This window comes from Pleurodeles waltl, chromosome 4_1 (genome assembly GCF_031143425.1).
Source record: "Pleurodeles waltl isolate 20211129_DDA chromosome 4_1, aPleWal1.hap1.20221129, whole genome shotgun sequence".
NCBI lineage: Eukaryota > Metazoa > Chordata > Amphibia > Caudata > Salamandridae > Pleurodeles > Pleurodeles waltl.
Window position 1 is genome coordinate 619441626 of NC_090442.1, and position 24214 is coordinate 619465839.

Genomic DNA, 24214 nt, shown 5'->3' on the forward strand with positions numbered 1-24214 from the left:
AGGTGCATCTGCCTTTCTGAATAGCTCGATCACAGTCATTTACTTACAGGTGTTCCAAAGCATCCAACCCTGAAAATGCCTTCTTTGTGATAGAGCGGATTCTATTTCCTTGAAGCAATCTAAGAATAAAATAACAAATAATGTTAGCACTTGAACTCACAGCAAAAGGAAAACCATCAAACTTTTTAATGTTTCTTTTTTCACGTCACTAGTAAAATACATTAAAAACAGTAAAATACAATATGTACAATATGTACAATATGTATTTTTATCTTTAAACCGTATTTCTAATGTAAAAAAGGGTTAATCATTGCAAAATGCAACCCACACTGAGGTAAAGCAATATCAACCTAAATACACACTTTCAAAATTCCATTTCACACATATCAATTAGTTCAAAGGCTGCATTTCTGACACAAACAAACTAATCCCGGTGTTTACAATGGCTTTCCTTGTATGTTCGGTTACTTTATTAAAGATATTTTGTAGCACTATATATTTCCCTTGGTCCCTCCATTTCTATAATTATACAAAGAATTGAAGGGTTAAATTAAAAGTTAAATTAGTTTTCAAAATAATATTACCTCTGCGAGTACCCTTTCTACTTCATGTCCCAAAATACACAAATATGTCACATAATTAGTGATGATACTTTATACAGAGAGTAATGCCTATCAATTTAAAAACTGAAAAACTACATTTGGTCCCTTACATTAAGTTATGACGTCTGAACATAAATTTCCATATGACCAGATCGAAGGTTCAAGGCACCAAATGATGAACAGTCAATTCAGGCTCCATAATTTCAAAACTGCCCATAAATTTAGCATACATAAAACAAGGACCAAAGACATCTTGCTAATTTAAAACATACCTCTCTAGATATTTATTATTTTAAAAAGTGTGAATCTTTAAAACCTGTGTGGCCCTCATATACTGCCAATCACTGTACTGCTGCATTTAGGGTCACAGTGACACTATGAAGGATTTGGGTGGGATGGGGGCTAAAAATCCAATCAGAAAGAATTTTTATAAACTGTATATACATTTAAGTGTTCGTATAATTTTGACCTTTGAAATGTAACATGCATGTAAAAAAAACAGGTCAAACAGACCTACAAACACTATTAAACGCTACTTTAAGTCTACATTAGCTGAGGTAAAAAAATGAAATTAAGGAAAAAATTGCTCATCTGATTGTGACAATTAGCATTTACCCTATACACAAGCAATTACAAAGGAAAGTACTAAAACATGATACAAGCATGTACTTACAGCCGCTTCAGTCGTTCAAGGCCACAAAAAGCTCCATTCATATCTTCGATAGTCCATGAGATTTCATTGCTCTTGAGGTCCCTATTTGTAAAAATAATGATTAGCACTGCAAATGGAGTCAAATGAAAAGACAAGGAAATACAACACTAAATAAAACGATTTAATGTTTTTTTTTTACTGGTAGGCTATATGAAAACCACATTTCAAACATTCATGCTCCTGCTAATATAAAGAATCATCGTGAAAGTCTAGCAGATTATTACCTACAGAGTTTCATGTAGCCATTTTGTCATTTAGCAAAGGCCCCTACTCCTATACTGAGTCCGAGGAGCTCATAAAAGTTGATGACATAGACAACTATGCGGGCCGTCATTGGCATACCGCTCATGCCTCAATTAAGAGTCACAGTGCGGATAGTAATTATGCACGGGAAGTAAAGACATACAAATGAAGGGCTTGTATTTCAATCTGTCAGTGGGTTAAAGAAGCGGTAACCATATTTGATGACCACTACCCCGAGGCACTGATAATCAACAGGCAACTTCAATAACCTGCCTTTGGATGAAGCTTGCTGTGCATCAATAGCTTTGCTTTGATTTTACAGCCATGAAAGATCCCACTGATGCGAAGAACACTGTGGCTTGAAGCTTTTTGTTCTCGGGGGACAAAGTAGACTTTGATGCTATGTGCTTTCTTTTTGAGAATGTTCCCCAGAAATGTAATTTTTGTTTCTATTTACTTGTTTGGGCTTTTCTAACGAGTAGATTCACCAAGGTTCTAAACAAAAACAATAAACAGCAAAATACTCTATGGAAAACATTTAATAACATGTGATAACCATTTCACAACACAAGATGCATATATGGCAAAGATTAAAAGTAAAAACTCTCTATGAGACAAAAAATAAAAAAATTCACCAAAAAAACCTTTCAATTTATACAAAATACATTTTTTAAGCCACCAAAGTGTGAACTCTTAAAGTATAGAAACAATTTACTAAGTAGGAAAAGTACTGAACATTCGTCTAAACAAAGAACAAATAAACATTTATTTCTAGAAATTAACTCTTTCTTGTGTTGCAATTTGTGCCATGATGTGTATTTTTAACAGCACTGAAGGCAGTGCTTAATTTGATACGGTTGTTCAGGTGGAAGCCACCTGCACTTATTTTGGGGGAGCGGCACTTATTTTTCTGCCTCATACATTTTGAGAACAAGAGAGGGAAAAACAAGGAAGACGGAGGAAGAGAAAGACGGAAAAATCATCATCAAGGGAGATAGGAAAGACCTGACAAGAGTGATATAAAGGGGCATGATGATGTGCATTTAAGTCTACGCAGCCTTTGGTATTTGGCACACCAACATTTAATTGCCCTAGCTGCAGGCATCTGAGCAGAGTTTGGGGCACCGGCACTCATTCCTTTACAAGTTAATCACTGATCGAAGGGGTCTGTTGGAGTCATGGATCATGCAGACATTTGGCTTAACTCCCTGTCGGACAATGGGTTTTCTCAATTGTCTGTGGTCCCAAAAACCTAGGAGGCAATAGATGTTGCATGTACCTGACAAACATGGGTGTCGTGGTGGGATGGAGAGAGTGGAGGGAGGGGGAAGAAAGAGAGAGAGAGAAAGAAAGAGAGAGAGTGAGAGAGAGTTACTGCACTATCCACTTTACAATTTACAATCAAATTAAAATATAAAACTTACAGCGTGTTCAAGCTGGAGAGTCCTCGAAAGGCACAATCGGCAATGTAGCTCACTTTGTTATTCCCTATAGAGAGTTCGCTCAGTAAACTGAGACCCACAAAGCTTGACTCGTCTAGTCTTGTTAACTGGTTGAAGGTTAAATCCCTACAAATTGTAAAAGAAAGGAAAAATATGTTTCACTTAAAAGTAGCTATGTAATTTCCATTCCCTACGCTGACAGCAAACACTACTAGACGAAATAAAGATTACTGTTGCGTAAAACGTGATAGGTTGTACATGATCTGAAAGTCACAATGCAGCTAAGTTTTTAATTGGAGTCACTGCTCTAAATAAAAACAGCCACGGTGGATTTGCACAGCACAAAATGCCCTATCTTGAAACTTACACTGGTGTCGCCAAGTTGTCACCCTGGAGCCTTTGAGGTAAAGCAATCACAGATCCACCAATATGAAAATCATGTTTTGGCAAGTCCCTTGCTAACAGGAGGAGGGATGTAATAAAAGCAACTCACAGCTCACTGAGTTTCTGGCAAAACTCCCAGGCATCCGGACTGATCTTGCTGATGGCGTTCTGGCTGAGATGGAGCTGCTGCAGCATAAGCAGGCCGTAAAGCCAGCCCTTGGTAACCTCTGTTAGGTTGTTGTAGTCCAGCTGCCTGCACGCGAGGATGGAAAGAAAACACAGGATCACCACACTCCTCGAATACACCAACTGTGCATAGTACACAATGCTTGACAGCAAACAGACCAGGGCATCAGTGCTGCTAGTCGTTGTACTGTATATATACTATTAATGGCTGTATTCGACTGTCATGAGTAGGACGGGAAAAAAATATTCCTTCTTTCTGCCAATCTATACACTGAATGATCAATTAATTTGATTTCCCTGTCTACATGCTGTCTAGTCATCAAGAATGTGAGTAGCAGAGGGAGAAGAGATAGTAGGCAGGAAAGAAACAATGCAACTTCCAAATTGTTGCATCTAGCAAATAAAGCCACATTTAGCTAACATAAAATGTGACACTCACACCCTCGCACTTCATTAGCGCACCTTTCCCAAGGATTATATCACACAGTATGGTAATGATAAAACTTCTTTTTTCTACTCTTCACCTTGTACTCTTCAGAGAAATGACAATTTAATAACTATGGCTAGATCTTATGGGAAATGTTGCTCTACTAAGCCACTTGGTTTGAGGCTCAAAGTGAGCCTGCTACGCATCAAGATGTGTGTTAGCTACAAGAGATCACATCTTGTGCCTTCTGCCACCCTTTGTGCATTGCTAACATCGGTAGAGATAAGGAGAAACAGCACATTAATTAACTTAGAAGAACTGTCCGTTCCATATGCATTCAAAATCATATTTACATTATGCAGTCATACCTGCAAATATAAATCCTGGGGTTTCCAAAGTAGGTCCTGGAAGGGAGGCTCTATACCAAACTTTCAGGATAACCACTGACTATTGTAAGGGAATTCCATCTTTATTCAGTGCGTGTAGATGTGCTTCAGAGGGCTTTCCTGAAAATATGGTAAGGATCTGGCCCTTCTGGACCTATGATTGGCACCCTAGATGCAAACAAACTACGTGCATATAAAATTCGGCCAGACAAATGCAGAAACAGATCTGCAAAATGTACAAAGGGAGCATGGGTAGATATTCTGCATTAACTTGTAGGCATTCTGCCTGAACTTTACTGAAATGCCCCCTATTCAGCATCAACTGAAATCTCATATGGATTAAAACTATCTTTTTTAGCAAATCTATTTAAAGAAACTCTGTAAATGTTATCTGATCTATAATAATAAGGAGCAGCAGTGTCACACATCTCTTTGGAGGAAATAAAGTCAATTTGTGTAGTATGGGAGCCCACTATGGTGATTGTTGGACATGAAGCGAGGTACACGCAGGATAGAAAGACTGTGCAGGACATTATCACATTAGAAACAGATCAGCAAGGATGAGTTCGAACAATTTTGTGAAACTAGAAGGGAATTAACGAACTGGAAGAGCAGAAAGAATTAAAAGGGGAAACAACTAATTAAAACACGTGATGTTTAACTTACAGAATTTCCATGTTGCTCAACCCCCAAAAGGCGCCGTCCATGAGTTTTGCTATCCCGTTCCGCTGCATCTTCAGCGACTTTAGGGCACAGAGTCCTTGAAAGGTGAGTCCATCAATTTTTTTCAGTTTGTTACGATTCAGCTCCCTGGGTGAACATGTTTAAAATTTAGAAGTTGGGAGTATTCTTAAAGAAACATTTTATACTAGAAATAGCAAGAAAGCGAAAACACCCTGTCATCCACGCTGACAAGCGTAGACCATGAATAAACGTGTAGCTTGGCAAACGGTTTAAACAATCTGAAGTCTGCTGACATAGCTTGAAAGGCAGCCCTGGGAGGCTCAAACACAGTGGAGAAGCATCGGGTGGCCCGCCTCCCACAAACACAACAAAAACATCCATTAATTATTGACCTGAATACCAGCCTGCATGCTGCTGTGCAGATATGTGGCCATCAATCAAGTCTGCAGTAATGCACGCCACCAATAAAGCTGTGTCCCTGCTGAAACAATGTTTAATTTACTGAATCTGGGATTTTAAGACAGGGGAATTGTTTGGAAGAGAAGTTGTGATCAACAGGCTAGAACTAATTTCAAAATCATCGTTTCTTTATAGTTAAGACAACTTCAACAAAAATGGGACTACAAGGTTGGGAGCAAACTCCTCCTAAACTACGGACCTACGGTGCATCAATGTGTTGACATGCACTGCATAGCAAATTAGGCCTGGGATTAATGTGCTACAGCATGAGGAATTAGCATGCTACAGAGAGACACCCAGTGGGGAGACTGTAATGCAGGAGGTGCCAGGTACTCGAGTGGAGGTGGAAGGATAAACCCAACCAGTGGTGAATCAAGACATGATTGACAAAGTCTCAAGTCAATGACTGGTTCAACAATGATAATGACTCAAAGCAGCAGACTTAAAGACTACCCTATGTATGTTCTTAGCAAAAGATCTATGTGGTAAGTATACTACCAAAATGCAGACTGAAAAAATGCTCAACGTTACCATGAAACGGCAGCCAATCAAGTGAATACATAGACAGAGACAGATTAACGAGATACGGATTACATAAAAGAGATCATATAAAATAGATGTATAGAGAGGGAGAGGTAGGCAGAGTAACCCGATTCATACTGCTCCTCATGCAAACAGAATGCAAAGCTTGGAAATATATTCTTCTTTTTAAGATTAAAAGATCCACAAGAAGAAGAAATCTAATTCTAAATGCACTTACAGGTGCTGCAGGTGTGCGAGTTTAAACATCTTTGGCGGAATGGCTGATATCCTGTTCCTGTTCAGCTTCAGGACCTGCAGAGTACCGGACAAGTTGTCAAAAGTACCCGCCTCCATGGATGTTATCCGATTGCTATTTATGTACCTTTTAGAAACAAAAATAAGTTTACCACAAAACAGTGTAAAGTCCTCAACCGCAAGCAAATCTGTACTATATTTTCAAAGTGAACAGGAAACATAGCTAGGTCTTCAACATCCTCAACAATAAAGTTGAACTTTCTTTTTTCCCAGTAAATATGGAAATGGTCTACACTGTACACATGTTAAAGACATTGTACTAAGGTGAAAAGGGTTTTCATGTTCAATCATTCAATAGGCAGAAGAACTATTGGGTATTTACATTACCGGACTCATTACAGATGTCAAATCTTGTCTCATTTGAGTTGTATTTGAGGACACAAATGGGATAACTTCACATGTACTGTGAGTGACGTTTGAGATATGTCAAACAACAAGAGGTTTTACAGTGACAGGTTGCATATGTTATTGCATATATTATGTTATAGGCAAGATTAAAACACACAAATATTAGTCTATTTGACAGACATTTTAGCAGAATTTCTTTTGAAGAAAATAAGTTAAAGACGTATTTTACTTTTCAGACTGCTGACATTCTAAAACCTTTCCAAGCTAGGCAGATTAATTTACAAATGTGCAATTACTATGTGTATCATACGAATAGTTCAGGAAAGGCAGTGAACCTTGTGGTTGATGATGGGATGAACATCTGATTTGTTAGGTAGTCTTATAACTTCTATGATAATGGGCAGGGTGAATGCAATGTAAAACATATGTACCATTGTATTCAAACACCATTCCAATCAAGGCTCCCCACTGCCACAATCCAAGTCCAGGTTCCACCAACTTATTTTGTACCTAACGACCCAGGACTTGTGATAATTATGGCATTCCAAAAAAACACTTAACATTATATTGTTTTCATTTCGCCTTTCATTCTTTTGAAACAGACATTAAATTAATTTGATAAGGAACATGTATGAGTTGTCTATGATAATAGCAGTGGGTCTGACTTCAAATGATAGATTGTTTGAATAGATTTGTATTCTGTGGAATTTTCCATAGTACCATAATTTGAGAACTCCGAGGAACAGAAAGAGTGGGCCAACAAGAAAAACTAAGCTTTCCTGGCACATGTAGAATATGCAGGCCTATGTTTAAATTAATACTAACAAAATATTAAACTTACAGGTATTTGAGTTGCAGAGAAGGAAACGAGACCGTTTTTAGCTCTGTGATATTATTTCCACTAAGGTCCAAAGTTTCCAAGGCAGAAAATGGCTTCAGCTGTTCAGACAAAATCTCCTTAATCTCGTTACTGCTCCTGTGGGAAGAAAGTTTCAATCAAAAAGACTGCTGTTTCACCGTGCAGCGCTAATTACTTAAATAACATGTTATTCAACCGCCTTCCCTCCGTGTTCACAGAGCTCAGCTGAACCGCTCTTTAAATTATGTCCAACGTGTTAATCATGCACAAATAACTACACTCAACATCCCAACAGGTTGTGATGTGGACAACCTCGGATCATCTCATAGGGTTTTCATAAAGCATTACTGTACCTAAGGGTCAATAACGCTAGTAGCATTATCAGCTGACAGGACAGTAAAAGAAAAATAGTGCGGTTGTAATGACACACTGTCAAAGTGCGGTGCTTGTGTCACTCGTTCTAATATTAATATTCCCCAGTGTAAGAAGCAACAAGGGATTGAGACCTATCCAGAAGTTGGTGGGATGCAAAATCTTGATGTCTATGATTGAGTCACAATATACAGCCAGGGGAACTGAAACTTTTATGTATTAGAACTCCCTGATTTTAGTGTTGCTGATTAACAGTAAAAAGTCTCACCAACTCCGTAATTTATGGGCAGGAGCAAATTAAATAGGAATTTGAAACCCAATGTCACAGGTGGGGGGACCATACTGAGACCTCCACCTAATAACAAACTAATTCACACTGGTTCCCATTCTGTAGTCCTCTCCCCTGAAGGGCAGCACTTATTTTCTGTTCCCCCACCCCCACCCTTCCAGGAGACAAAGCAGACTGAGAACTTTCCTACGATAGAGAATAACAATTCTCAGGCCGTATTTATTTACAACCACATAAACACGACCTATAAAGAACATTATCACATTTTCACCGTATTTTTCTTTTCATCCTTAATTTACGATACTTATTTAGAACATGCACCTCAGGTGCAAAATCTCGTACACAATTTCAATTCTTTAAAAGGAGTCATGGTTGACTGCCCCCCAGGCACCTGCAGCATCGCCTGTAGACGGGGGCCGCGTTCCCCCCAAACAAGTTACACTTCACAAGGCAAAACTCACCTGCCCCCTCAAGATAGATGGTCCTGGGCAATCGGACCACACCTTGGTCCCCTGGCGCAGGCTCCATTCCCCCAAATCCCCAGGGCCAAGTAATAGAGTGACATGGTGGAGGGCTATGGACATTTGAGGTTGTGGTTATCCTCAGCCCCTTTTCTACACCCACAGTACCACCACCCTGGCTTGAGCCAAAAGGCTTCTGATTCCGTCCTGAGTTCGCCTGCACTAGTATTCTTGTGCCAAGGTTGTCCACCTGCTTAGTTCCCAAATATGACTCCTTCACTCCTAAGGTCCTCAGGTTCTAGCTATCCATTGGGGATGGGTGGGTGGGAAAAAAATTCCTCCAGTCCTCCAGAGGTGAGGCATGTCGACGGTCGTCAGGAGCAGCCAGGGTCATGAAAACAAGATGACTAGATCAGGGACTTGCAGTCCCTTTTAACCCTGCCTGGTTGCCCCTGCCAACCGCCCCAGGAACCCACACCATTACCCCATCCACCAATCAGCTCATCCCGTGGGGTGAGCGTGAATTTTTAAAAATTGCACAGCACCCACTGTTGGGCCACTGCCCGGGACCAGTCCGATACTGGAAGACAAGACTATGAAATGCATTCACTAGAGAGCCATAACGCACCCTCAATCACTTCCACACAATTAAGAAGGCAGTCTGCTCCTGCAGTACTACTTTGAATTTCTTTCCTTCAGGAAACTATTTTGAGACTCAAATATTTACCCTCATGTGCACACACCTGCAGTTAGCTACCTGGGAAAAGAAGCACAAAAATGCACTTATGCTGAAAGTAGTAGAGCATTTTATTTTTTAGCATATGAATTAAACTCATGGTAAATCAATCAGGGGGTCTTAGGTTTTCATGGGAGAGCTATATAAAGTAATGGGCTCAGCTATAACTACAGAGTTAACTGTTAACATAAAAGGCAAGAGAGAATAGCCTAAGATGGCACCGGTCAGAGCATTCAGAGACCCATATGCGAAAATGCCAAAGCACACCCCCAGCGCATGACTTCTTGGGCTGAGAAGATGGCAGATGGAGAACTGCTGGTCTGGATGGGGTTACAGTGCCTGAAATTATGTGGGGAGAAAGGAGCGCCATCTGGAGGTTGCACACGTGATATATGTACTATGTACAGGGACTTGAAGGCACTGACTTGGTGATAGTAAAAAGATGGAGGTGGGTTAGGGCAGGGCAGATGTAGGTGTATGTATGGATCTTTGCAGAAGGTGTCTAGCATGAAAGAGAGGGGTAAGCCGAAATGGTGGGCCTCGGGCACAAGTGGGGGACGATGCTTGGCCTCGCCCCTGAGGTGTAGGGGGCTGCGCGCCAACGGCATTTTTGCTATTGGTGTTTTGCTTTAATTTAAATTTTGCATGCCTACCCGCAAGGCACACTCAGTGCCCATTGGCTACCAGAAGTCAGCGGGGTCCCTCAGAAGGCTGGCAGGGGCACAGGTAAAGGCTTTTAAGCCATGGGTAGTGAACACCCACTTAGCTTTGCAGTGTGCTGTGCCCCTGCCGACCATTGACCTGACCTGCGGCACCTGGGAGCATCTTTCCTCATCTTGCCCTCTTCTTCTCTCCAGTATAGCTGCCACCTGTGATTGCTGCCCACTTGTCCCTTGAAGCCTGGCCACTCACTTGTGACCTGGTGGTAGTGGCGAGCGCACAGGAAACTTCAGGCCAGGAGCACCTTTTTCTCTCCCTTGAGGCCTTCCTCGATGTGGGAGAGGCCCGTGCACTGGGCCAGTGTGTTGCCACCTAGGGAACCGTGTCAGTGCGTCAGTCCTTCAAGGTAAGCCAGGTGGGAGCTGCCTGGTTTGCGGTGGGAGGGCGTGAGGTGTGGTCCTGCTCGAGGTGATTCTACTCTATGGACAACGTATGGGGGAGACCCGGTCAGTCAGTTAACCAACCAAGTCTTTGTCAGGGATGGAGTCAGGTTTGGCCACAAAGCTGGTAGGCACCTTGGCAGTGGGAACAAGAAGGCAGACGTATTCCAGATACGTTTGTTTTTTTAACCTTTGATCAACTAGGGGCAGAAGTACTACAGTTTGTAATGCAGGACCAGGGACGTCCGCTACAGCGATTGTCCTTGGCTCTACCGGTACTTTATGGCACTGCCCTGGGACTGTGGGGAGTTGGGACTTGTGCCAGGGGACCAGGATCTGGCCTGTTAGCCCAGGCCCATCTCACAAAGGGTGCTGGGGTGGAGGTCCCATCTTTGGGTTGCTCTGGCATGGGTGATTTTGGGCCCTGTTGACTTGCTGCCCTTTTGCTCCTCTGTATGTGAGGGAGCTGGGGAGTTCGTCTTGTACAGTGTATATATATGTGGGGCCTTGTAGGTAGCACTCGGGCTCACCTGCCAATTAATCAGGGCTCTAAGGACCAGTGGGATGGCCAAACATGACCTAAGATATGTGGTTAGGTGATTTATGAATACATTTTCAAACACTTTCTGATTATGTAATATTCACGTTGTTTGACTAAACCAAATTTATTGAGTATTGACATTCCTTGTTCTAATAAATACGGCCTGAGAACTGTTCTTAAAATGCAAACACACTTGTCTCAGGTCAATTCTTTCAGTTCTTTGCCTTCCATTGGCTGTAGGTGGTCCCAGAAGTGGGGCTGGGGGTGTTTCACAGCCTTCCCTCATTTTGCCCCAGGCATGGGCGCGGTCCTCTACCGTTTATTCCAGTCTCATAAAATGTTCTATCAAAGTGTGTAACTGAACTATCAAGAATGTTTCAAAGTAAATAAATCATTATTAAAGCTTTGAGTAGATGCCCCTAAAGCTTAGTTATTGAGGTACATATGTTGAATAACTACAGATGAAAATAATTCTGACAAATGGGAGAAAATCACTACTTGTAGATGTAAAACATGGCTGGAAACTCATGCACTGGCAATAGATAAGTCAGCCAGTGTGTATCACTGCCTGCATTAGTTTGTCTATGAAGTCATTACAAACAAGGAATTAAACTGCCAATTACTGGAGTGAGGAATAAAATTTCCCTTGCAGTAAAAGTGTGCTGCGGTAGAAAGCAGCAATTTCCTGCCTTGCACACCTCCTAAATTACAGTGTGTAAGTGCTCTGTTAAAACCAGCACATGCACAGGGCAGCTTTGTATGGGTGCTCCTCAGTAAAGGGAAAAAAAGCCTTACTACTCGCAATCTGCCGTCCAAAATCACACTTTCTCCTAATGCAAATGAATGGTGCCCGTATATTACTTTCGAAATGTAGAACTCTGTTCAATGTGACAACATTTTAGGCAGACACTACATTATATGAAGAAAAACATCAAGAAATATCATATTTTACAGTACTGCTAAGACCTTGAAATCTTGCCAGTACCAAATAATTCTGAATACATGCATACACATTTGTGCATGTTCAGAAAAGGGTGAAAACTCATGTGCCACTGAGTATCTCATTTGTAGCAAAATTATGCATTCTGAAAGAGTTCACACCATGACCTAATGCTACCAGTCATACATATATATCGGGAACTATTAGTGCTGCATGGAAAGTGATAGCTTGGAGCAGTCTACGGGCCACTTTTGTCCTTCTTCCAGTAAAGAAAGAACCCACAAGTCTTGGCTAAATTCAGACGGCCACCCAAGATCTAAAGCATACACAGGCCACAATTCACTCTGGAGCAGTACCAGACAAACACAAGTACTCAAGACTGTATCTATCTGCCCTTGATTTGTGAAGCGACCAGTAACATACTAACATACTAAAGTACAATGCTTTAATACTTAAATTTGAATACAACTTTACAGCAATGTATTTAATATACCACACTAACCTGCAAAGCCATAGAATTGTCCCTAAATGCCAGAATCCTATAATTCAACGTATCAAGTTCACCAATTCCTACAAACATGTAAGCACGCTTGACTGTCATTAATTCTGACACATCAGTGCACTACAAAAGCACAACACTCTAGTCTGTACACAACAAATATGGTAATATGGAGTCAGTGTGTTTGCCCTAAAACACAACTTGACACTAACACTAAAGAACACAAAAACATGACTGCACCATAGTCCAGCAAGTCTGAAAATTATTGCCACAAAGAATGTCCTAAAATTATCAACAATCTCAGGCACTCAACAAATGACCAGACGCTAGCAATGGATTGCTTTCCAGCGGCCCTTAACATAACCAATTCTCTCACCAGAAACAACGTGACATGCAACACCCATCGTACAACTCAACACTCATCTTAAACACTTGTTGCATCAACTTCATTCTCTCAATCAACACAGCACCTAATACTGCTTAAAAGGTAAAGGGTGGCATTCAAACAGCTTTCCATGAGTGAGGAAATCCTCAATCCAGAACATTAAAATCATACACAAAAGCTGCAGCTCAATATCCACTTCAAGTAGTTCACCAAAACATTATAAGCAGCAACTCCATCCCTTCATACATCAAATTGCTCCAGAGCATTATAGAGGCAAGCCCATTAATCACAATAATAAAGCTAATTTCAACATTCTTTAAAACAGCTCACCCGTACCTACAACGGAGAACAATCTTTCAACTCACAACAGCTGTTCAACCCAAACTCGGTACTAAAGCCACATAGATGGCAACACTATGCCCCACCAACTGCACAACCCCACTACTCACACAAAGAATACTTGCAAATTCGTAAAGACGCATTTGACACACCAATGTCCATCCTCATGCCCACAGGACTAAATCCATAAAAGCAGCAAGATCTGGAGTAACAGACACAAAGATATAATGTATGTGTGGCTTCAGTCAGATCTATAAAACACACTGTCCCAACAGTTCACCACTGGTAAAAACAAGTTTACAGATTCTGAAAGTATGATATAATCAAACTAGTAATACTGATGTGAGTCCCTTACTCGCTGTGCCACTGGATTCGAGCTAGCCTGGCTGATGGCTGATGAAAGGTGATAACCTGAAACCGGTCCAAGGATGCTTGCTTCCTGTCCAGGGAAGACCTGGCCATGCAGTTCATACTGGACTGTTCCCATGGGGAACAGGGTCAAGACTGATTTGCATATGGCTGAGTCAAAACTGTGGTGACATGGCAAGCAAAATAACGATGAGTTAAACCCAGATCGCAGAGTGTTTGAAAAGTTGCAACACTGCACATCATTTTTTTTTGTTATGTTGCCTATATTTAATAATATTCTTTTTATAATTGTTTTTGTCCCCTTGTGCCCACTTCAGATCACTTGTGACCAAAATTGCGATTAGCCTGGCAATAAAACTTTATGTATGGACTTTCCAAGCATATTGCATGGCATTTAATATTTGTTCGAAAACATATCTGCACTATATACCCCTACTAGCCTAAAAAGCAGACGATTTTTAAGGCTGCTGTTTTATTTCTCAATAAACAATAATGAAGAAAGGGCTAATTGTTCACAACCCACATTTGGAGGTTACCAAAGACATAATTATCCAGTTATCAGAGGAAACTCTTCAAATACACACTGCCTAGCTTTATAATACAGTGGTTTTATCGAACTACTGTAGTTTGATAAAACACTGATTTTACAAGTCCTGTAAAGTTTAAGTAGGATAGATTGTTTCAGAAACACTAAAACAAGACAATCCTGTTCTCTTACAACATTCGACTACCTACTTGCCTCTGGCCTCTCAAAGAGTAGGAAAAATGCTACAATAAACTACAAAACTCATAACTCCTCCACATGACTCAGCCCCAGGCTATGCAGCTGCACAGAACCACCACAGGATATGGAATCTGAGCACTTTTAAATTGTTGCCATTTAAAGGCGGATGAATCAAACACCAACTATGTTTTAATCATTGGCTCTTCAACACCAGAAGCAGATTTTGTCAACAAAGTGAAACATGAATTTATGTACACTGTCACTCAATGTTCTTAAATCCATTTTCTCACCAACCAAGGAAAGTAAAAGGGACATCCTTCTCAATCTCTGCCCTTTTCTACTATAGTAAAATTGGAAGGGGGTTCTTAATGCTTTGAATTAACACTGTTAGTCTGTGCATTAACCATCAACAGACAATATCCTTGACGATCTAAAATTGACCTGTGCTCAGACTCTTTTTGTTCCGAAAATCTACCTTTGGAGGTGCATCCTGCACACATCTCAGTTAAGGCACCAGTTTAAAGCTCAGCAAGCTGACCAAATCAACATAATTCTACAACAGTTTTAAAGAGATTGTGATGAGGACATAAAAAGTGAATAAAAAATAACCTTCCCGCAAGGATGGCAACTTACAGATGTCCTTCGGGGCTTGCTGTGTTATAAACCCAATTTGAAAATTCTGCTGCCACTTAAGCGCAAAAGGGCAACAGAGCCGTTACAATTAACAACAAAGTTGCAACAATAATTTATAAAATAAAATGTGGCTTCAAGATGAAGTGTAAAATGAACACAAAATATACACAAGCACCATTTTCGCCATAGTACTAAATGCAAACTCTTCATGGATGATGCCAGAAACTTGCTAGAAGCCAGAACACATCAGATGCTTTCCCAATTTAACATGTAACACAGCGCACTGACACAGCGATGTGAATTATCACAGGAGAAAGTGGGTGGTAGCCCCCAATTTGCTTCAATGGAACTCCTTCCCACATGGCCTGAACACACCCATCCACACTTCAAACAAATGCTCTTTTCGCTCGAGCTCTCCATGTCTATGTTTACTTAACTGTAATTGGGTAAAAGTGTGCGTTCTCCATAGGGCACATAATATGCTGGGAGATCATGAGCAAACAGTGCATTGTGGGTACCTGCACACAATACGCTTATGTTTCTACTCGGGAGGTTGACTGGAGGGAGATGTTTATCTATCATACAAACAAGGATGGTTCTTGGAACAGAACTCCTATATGATGACTGCTTCAGGACATACTGTGGACAAAAACTAACTTTCCCTTCATTCCTAACCCGGAGTATTCAGTTTAGCACACGCCTTCAAGAATTCGCGCATTTAATATTCAAGAGGCCAGCAAAAATGTAAAATAAATTCCTTTAGCCTGTAAGAAAATATTACCACTACATTTTAAAACTGGAGCACAGCTCTCCTCTTTAACCATCCAGTAGTTATTCCCTTAAAATGTACCCATCTGTTTTTTCTTTCATTTTCTTTTTTTTTTCCTCGTTTCCCTCCGCAGAAAGCCCGCGCCAGGATCAGATGTCACCGAGCTGTTATTCAAAGGGAGCAGCGCAGACAGAGCGGCTGCTCCAGCTGACTCGGCTGACCCGGGGCCCAGAGAAAAAACAAACCCCCAATAAATCACCAGCTGCAAGCAATTGAGCGGTGATCATTGTAATTAATTGAGCAGTTTCCCAAGAATGCGCCATATTGTTTCAGCCCTGGAGGCTGGCACCTTTCCTGAGAGGTAGAATGCAATTTGTATTTAAATTGTTCAGTATGGAGGCCCGTGGAAAATAACTTTTACTGGGAGGGGCAGTGCGAGTAATGGGATATGTAGGGGTAGAGTGGGGGTCAAGGGCACAAAACTAAGTCACAATTGCAAAGTTATAACGTAAAGTACGAGGCAAAACTTGACTATTGCACTACTGCAAGCGTTTATTTTGCCCACTGAACATATATTTCTTTTGAACATCCTGGGAAGCTTTCTATTTTGCACACTACCCCAAATGCTCCAGGTCGTGATAAATTTGTTAGACTAGATGCGAACATGCGAAGCAGATACAATGCACCAGACTTCATGGGTATTAGTGCTAATGTAAAGTGCAAAACACCAACAATATATAAAATTGCGTTTATGCTACAATACTCCATTTGGGGACTGAATGTAGGCGCGTGTGTGAATAGTTTGTGCCTGTTCGTCGCCGCTGGCAGCGGCCATTTCTTAAAATTGCAGGTTCTAAGAGAGAGCTGCTAAGGCGGGCTGCTTCTGGCGGGACAGAGTCACACAGGCCTGGCTTTGTTGCCAATAACGCTTGCATTCTGGGACATTTTGTGCCACTTATTTCTTTCAGCAGTTCCACTTATTTGGATGAAAAAAGTGTTGCATGTTAAAAATGGAAGGTTGAGGGTACTCCGTGCCACTGTGAACTACAAATGAAAATGTCTTCCAACATACCATAAGAATGAAATGAGGTTAAAAATGAAAAAAGCACAATCTAATACAGATCATAACTATATGGAGTATTATTATGTTATTTTTTTGTTTGTTTGTTTTGAGCTTGCTTTCACTGCTGATGACAGTTCGGTGTTGCATAAATCACCCGTTCTTTTTGTCCCAGTTAATTAAATTCTAATTGTACTCTTTATTGAAGGATTGCTTGAATCAGGGTTGTTTTTAGGTCACACAAAGATGGGAGTAGGGGAGCAGAAACATAACGGAAAAAAGAGGGTGCGTGCTTAGATAAAACTCCAGATGTACGACTCCTTCACAAGAACTAACACTTGAGAGGAAACTGCTCTTGGTGGGCTACACCCTTTCTTGGAACCACAAAAGAAAGGCCTAAACTACACCGCAAGTGCAGATGTGCTTAAGGTTTCTCCCCAGATGAGGAAAAATCCAGAACAGTTAGATGTTACATCGACAACATACTCAAAACTATGCAGTGCAGTACACATCCATTTGTAGTGGTCTGGCCTCATGTTAAAAAATCATGCTAAAAATCCATATATACATGCCTACATATTGGGTCTTTAGTTTAGTCCTTTTCATTTATTAGTCTAAGTGTCATTCACATTTTGCTTCTATCAAACTCAGAATACAGCATTGAGCAAAGGATCTGCCAGTTCCAGCCACTGGCTCTCTTCACTGCTAGTGGCAGCAGTTTGCTTGTACACAAGAACAAATTCACAAAGAAAACAGTCAACTTCACTGCAAAGCTGGTGAGCCAGTCTCTGCTTTCATATGCTTATATTTCTTTCTGTGATGGGGCATTTTATTTGCTTATATTTGACAATCATATGCACATAACCTTTACAAGCAGAAGTGCCAACTCACCTAGTGCCACAGATTATTATATCACACCAGCTCGCTTCACAAGGTCATATGGTGAAGAGCTGATATCCTATGGTATGTACAAGGTGACATGGAAACCTCTGCATAGAGTACGTTTTCAACTTGTGCATTGGAGGCTTTGCAGGGTTAAAACCCATTCCACAGTTTGCAGTCCTCCGGAAGAGTCTTTGGAAGCCTTTGCTGTCTTTATTTTGAAAGGGTGATAACAGGCTTCTTAGGCCACTGCAACTTTAAGCAAGATCCCTCTCAACTATCTCACACCTGTCATGGCCCTCCCAGGACTGTTTAGGCACTGAGCTGAATGCACCGCTCTCTTATAAGACCCACCCCTTACTCATACGGAGAAAACATTTAGTAAATTGGCACGCCTGTGGATGATGGCATTTTTACTTTTGATTACTTTTAGATTTTTAATGCTTTTTGTATGTGCCTATTGAAAATCTATGCAAAAACTTTAAAAAAATACAGGTTTTCCAAGGTCAGACCTCTTACTTTGCTAATGTTCATTTCACTCTGTGCTTTGGGCAGTGCACAGCTGCTAAAAGTACTGCACTCTTCCAACCAAGACACTGTTATCGGTTTTGCAGCCTCTGAATTACCTGACCAAACCCTCATGTGGTTTCAAGAGTATGTATGAAATGCGCTACCCTAACAATACCTCCCCTTCCTGGTGAGCTGAAGACTTGAGGTCAACAAGATCAATGGTGGTCACATTTGCCCCCAGAAAGGTGTGTTTTTTCTTTCTTTTACTACAGTTAATATTTACTGGACAATTTTCTGGGGATACTTAAAAAGCCTCAGATGAGGCTTCGATTACCGGAACGGTAGACAAATGAACTACTTTATTTCTCGACTACAAAAAGTGGCATTTGTTAAGAGAACAACCTTGCCCCAGTTACAAAATGCATGTATTTCTTGGTTGTTTCGACACGCAAAATACCCATCGAGATTAGTCACAGACAACCTGAAGCAAAAAAGTGTTTGGTGAATCACATTAACTAATAAAAACAGCTTCCAAAGTGCAAGTGGTAAAACAGATAATGGTTATAAAACTGTTTGTAGTCTTGAAAAAGTGTCCTCAATGAATTCCCAGGTGGTAATATTATTACTTATATTAAGCTTTGTTGGTTGGACCATCTTTATCCTGGGATGGGGGGCAAATGTAATTAATTGTGGCATGGGCAATCACATGGGATGAGGTGCTTACTGAAGAGGGGTTTCTGAGTCTTTCATTTTGGGACCTCTTTTTGGCGAGGTGATTAGGTCTTTTCCTACTGTTCGGTATACAGACAATCAAGAATTATGATTACCCAGTCATTCTCAGACTCTTAATTCAGTGATGCACTGTTTCTTAAGACTTTAATGGTCACAAAAATAAATTACATCTGCCAACTGCCCTTTTTTTCTCAAGTAAGGCAGGGTTCGAATGGGAGCCTTCAATCTTTCAATCAGTTTGCACACCATGAATTCCTTCGGAAGAATAGAAAACTTCCATCATAAGAAAGCAAATGTGTGTTTTAAGAAAAGAGATGTCCTGCCCAAAATGACTCCTTTGAAAAATGCAGAGACTTTTACAATTTATTTGTGCCAACATTTCTAAACAAAATCATAACATAACAGGACATGGTGTCCACTTCCCTCCTAAATCCCCTTGCCCCTTCTTCCAGAGAGAAAATCCACTTTGTCAGGCTGCCAGCCACTGTTCTCCAAACTTAAGTTGTAAAGGAAGCTTACGATATTGCCAGTATATTTAACCAGGGAGTCGTCATCTCTGTCAGTAAAAGAATGCATTTCTTTCTTTTATGGGAGTTAGAGTCTAAAAACTATTAAGAATCAGCTTTCAAATAGCTCTTTAGAAATAACATTTATAAGCCTGCTGTTCCAAACTATGATATACAGAGGCAAGTAAATACATATCTTCAGGGGAAAAAAATTGTCACCAATGTGTAACAAATACAGAAATATGTTTTTTCGGATAATAAGATTTTGAAGTAATGGTATACCTTTTTGTGAACACTATGCAAAAACTGGTTTGGGGCACAAGAACAAATACAAGCAAACATATTTCAGTAGAAAATGTCACGCAGAATGAATAAGCTCCTAACTGCTCAACAACAGAGGGCTTGTGTACTAGGGTGGCACGGAATCTCCCAGTGCAGTATGCAGTCTGGGAAATCTGTGCCAAACCAGAATGTATTAAAACCGGTCTGGCATATTTCTCTGCAGTGCTGAGTGCCAACACACATGAATATCATAATGATACAGTTGTCTGACCGGCCGAGCAGCAATGGCTGAAAACTTAGTTCTGCCCATGTTTTCAAAATAACTTGTGTGGCGTTTGCTGGAAGTTTCCTACAGTTAACGTCTGTAACCTTAGGGTCGGTGACCATCTTTAATCACATATTCAGTCTTTATGATGCCCAAAAAGTGATATATGCTGTCTGCTCTGCATCCTTCTCAGGGTAACTTTGCCGTTTACAAAGCACCGGTCCTCAGTAACAGGCAACCATGATTGACACCCCCCTGCTGCCAGTATTCAAACACCCAAGTAATAAACCTCCTTGCACAAGTCATGTCCGAAAATGAACCTGCAGTGCTTTCTTTTCATACATGGTATTCCAGACGTTCCAGACATGGAATTGCTTCCCAGCACTGCAAACCTTGAGCTGTGATGAGGTAAGACACCTTTTCTGTCACATTCATACTTCCGCTACCCCTTTTTTCTGCAATAAAGTGTGATGCAGCTTACAAATTATCGAGTTCTGTCAATGTCACTACTAATATCTCAAGCGTTACATTTGCAAGGCATATTTCGGCATAACAACTTTATTATATTGAAGAACTATGGATGCCGCATGTAAAATTGTAAGAGAAAAACCGATAAACTGTTAACCACAGTATAGCAATCTTCTTCAAACAAATATTGCTTGTAGTACTGCAATAGCTTTAAATGGACCAAGTACAAACACATCCCAAAGGCTGTGCTTATTTGCGTTGGCCAAGGTTTACAACATAGGTTAGCACAGAAGTGATATATCAGGCCTCAATGTGAGTGGGCACAAGCATAACGCTTTAACATGTGCTGGTCGAGGCTGGTACTCTGCTTTCTTTAAGGCACAGGTGCAAAAACAGCCATATAAAAGGATTATGCCAAGTTATCAAAATGGTAATGACTATCAAGTTAATTCAGAGATATGCCACCTACAGGGATAGCCGCTACTGCACATCTAATGGCAATGGAAGTTTGAGTGCCCGGCATAATATTCCTAGCCACAAGTGCTCACATGTAATGCATTTTCAATGCTTTCAGTACCTCACCTCATTCTAAAAAACGATTTCATCATTTGTTTTCTGGTCACACCATTGTGTTTTAAGTCACAACAAAAGAGCCATTATTACAAACGTCAGCTCACAGATAAAAATCATGTTGAAAATAATTCCGTGATTATAAGGACTCCTATCAAACTTTAGTTTGTAGATAAATTTATATCACTTTGAAAATTATGATCCCGAGGTTATGGACCAACCCAATGAACACACTGAGCAGGAAATATCATACAACTAGTTATGTAAAATAAATAACTTTCTGTCCTTAGCAAGGTTAAGCTAATAGAGAACAAATATGAGTAAGGCATTAACATAGTTAAGAATGCACCCAAAAGCAAATATCTCTATTGTAACCTACAATTATGTTTATAGGAGGACGTTTAAATTAACATCTAAATTAAATACGCCCAACTCGTTCAATTGGAAGCAGCCAGCTACTTACAGTGACAGAAGGGTGATGTTTGCAGACAGAGATCCCAGATCCGGAATGGCTTCAAGTTCATTGTTGTTCAATTTCCTGTTATTGACAAGGCATAAAAATATCACCACCTGTCTACAAGCGCACTGCCTAAAACATTATGATCCACATAATGAAAAAAAATAATGTCAGATTCAGAAAACATGAGGGTGGGGGGGGGGGGGGAGGAGCTGTCTCACACACACCAGGTTAGGGTAAACATGAAGAGAATCTGTTTTTTTCTTTCTGACTCAATGTTATAAAAGATTTAACCCTTAATGCATATAAAGCTAGTTCTACAGCAACAGTTTTATTTGTCTAAACTGCTTCTGGACAGACCAAGTGTGTTATTACATGGAAAAGTAATTTTGCAGGGTATGAACGAATTCATCACATGCTGCTTCTGTCGTCTTTATCATTACAGGGACCCCCACACCTACTTTTTAATGCAAGCTAAAAAGAGAAACAATACTTACACTTCTCGTAGATTGTGAAGGTGACTCAGTGAACTGGCTTTGATGGAAGATAATCTGTTGTGGCTCAGGTCCCTAGAAAACGATAACAAATAGTAATATTTGCAAAAGGTGCTTCTATTTATTTAACAATAGTAATATAAAATACAGCCAACACTCATTTCTGTACCATCTGCCTCCTGCCGAGCATAATGGAAAAGCGCCCCCCCAACATGGGGGAAGCGCGGCCCCTTAGTGGTCGGGAACACCGGGGGCCTGGCCCTCGCACTAGTTGTGCGCGGGCTGGCCTGCGGCTTCCGCTCGCACGCCTCACGAGGCGTGCGAGTGGAAGTAGTGCCGCACATAGGACGTTTAGGTCGGCAGCGGTGCCGGACCGGTTTGGGTCACCGCGAGCCAGTGGGGGGCATAAAAGTGCCCCCCCTCCCAGAAGGCTCGGCCTTCTTCTTCCTGGCGCGGCGGCCTGAACGGACAGGCCTGTTGTTGACCCACCCACCCTCTCCTTAGTATCAGGCGGAAGAAGAGAGAATAAAGTAACCAGAAGCAACAGAGGAGACCCCAAGGGTGGAGCCCCGGTATAACAACAGAGATAGGGTCCTGGACCAACCTGCGGATGGACACACCTGATTGGGGGTAGGGAGCCCAGATCACTGGGGTGGTCACAGGGCTCATGCCCTGGGCCGCCCCGGTACACCCCTTGGCTGATTGGTGTTTGGAGAGGGGGCGGAACCCTGAGCATGGGGGCAAGGAACAGAGGAAGCAGGGGTACCGCCCCCCCTAGGGATACAGGTGACGACCAGTCCCTGTGTGGTCCAAAGGAGGTTCAGGACAGGAAGGGATCCTGTCAAAATAATTTATGGTTACAAATGAAAAAGTATCTTCTATAACAGTATATATTAAATTTGCAGTGAAATGTTTTTAATAGAGTAATGTGCATATGATGATTTGCATAAATTGTTTCTATGATTTTAATGAAAGTATATATAAAAATAAATACTTCTTCCATCGAACTAAATTGTCTTGTTGGTTGGTGTATGACCGGTGTTGGGGGTAAGGGCCTACCGGCGGCTTCCGAGTCCTATCACTAGACGTTGTCAACTGCCCCTTATAAACTAACAGCCTTTCTGCTCCATATTACCAATAACCCATGCCATCGCGATATTAAGCCATATTTATGTGTTAGAGATGATACTGTTCAAAGCATGAGCTCTAATCGTTTCACTATTACAACAGTGTACCTTTTAGTGAATGTGAGCAACACAAGCATTATCATGTACCTTTATTTACAGTTTATCACTCTTTAAACATTAATGGATTTGCAAAATTAAAATCACGCTTAGATAAGGATTCTGGGATGCGTCCAGGCAGAGCAATCTACAATTCTGCATCTCAAGGAACCTCCTTCAACAAATAGAGTCCCAGTGGTTAGAGGCCTCTGTGGCAATCCAAATTGAAATATACTCAGCTCATCCTAGTTTAATTTGTTTGTTTGAATAGGGCAATTCAAATGTCCTCTGGAATTGGATATTTTGTTAAGGTCTTCCTTATTCTTGCAAGATAAACATACAGTTTTTGTAAATGGAATGTATCAAGAGAATGCAAAACTACTGCCTAAAGAAGTAGGGTTTGGTAAACTACACGTCTTTCAGTGTTTCCAGTTTTAGTTATGCCAAGGTTACTGCCTAAGAAAGATGCCACTCACGTTGTGTCACAAAGTCCCTCAATCAGTTACAAATGATTTGTTAAGCTAGGGGAAGGTGGCAGAATGCAAGATGCTCCTTATCCTTGTGTCGCTGAAATCTTGGCACATGCCCTGCAGATTACCTAAATACCTTGTTAAGTGTGGGTGCACACACCAATCAGCCATTATTAATCTATGCAGCTAATAAGTCACACAATGTCCTGGTGTAAGCATTTGTCTGACTCACGCTATAGTGCTTTGCACAATACTGTACAATGGCCAATACTGTTCATTTACTCATTAGTACTGATGACATGGAGCAGGGCACAGTTATTTACTTTAAAGTGCCTAAATGCGATTTCTGTCTAATACAAAAGCTCGAACAGGTGTGACCCATCAACAATAATAATATGAAATAAAATAAATGCATGCACAACATAAACTTGAATTGTAACTAGTGTCTCGGAATGCAATGGTTGTAGCGTGAACAGGATAGTGAAACTCCAGCTCACACAAAGACGTGCAGCCAAGGAACCTAAGAATGCCTTGTGCACAGTACAACATAGCCAAAGAAAATGGTTTTA

General features: G+C 40.9%; 1 protein-coding gene across 2 annotated transcripts in view; it reads right to left on the reverse strand.

Moving 5' to 3' along the window:
• Positions 1-24214, reverse strand: part of LRIG3 (leucine rich repeats and immunoglobulin like domains 3) — a 62781-nt gene that overhangs the window by 16551 nt on the left and 22016 nt on the right. The window contains exons 2-10 of one of the 2 annotated variants that reach the window (XM_069229052.1): positions 21956-22027; positions 21465-21539; positions 7552-7686; positions 6286-6429; positions 5049-5192; positions 3493-3636; positions 2982-3125; positions 1276-1356; positions 48-119 (exon numbers count right to left, since the gene is read on the reverse strand). In XM_069229052.1, coding sequence (XP_069085153.1) covers positions 48-119; positions 1276-1356; positions 2982-3125; positions 3493-3636; positions 5049-5192; positions 6286-6429; positions 7552-7686; positions 21465-21539; positions 21956-22027 — 1011 coding nt within the window. The remainder of the gene's footprint in view (positions 1-47; positions 120-1275; positions 1357-2981; positions 3126-3492; positions 3637-5048; positions 5193-6285; positions 6430-7551; positions 7687-21464; positions 21540-21955; positions 22028-24214) is intronic. The other variant, XM_069229053.1, reaches the window with a different exon arrangement.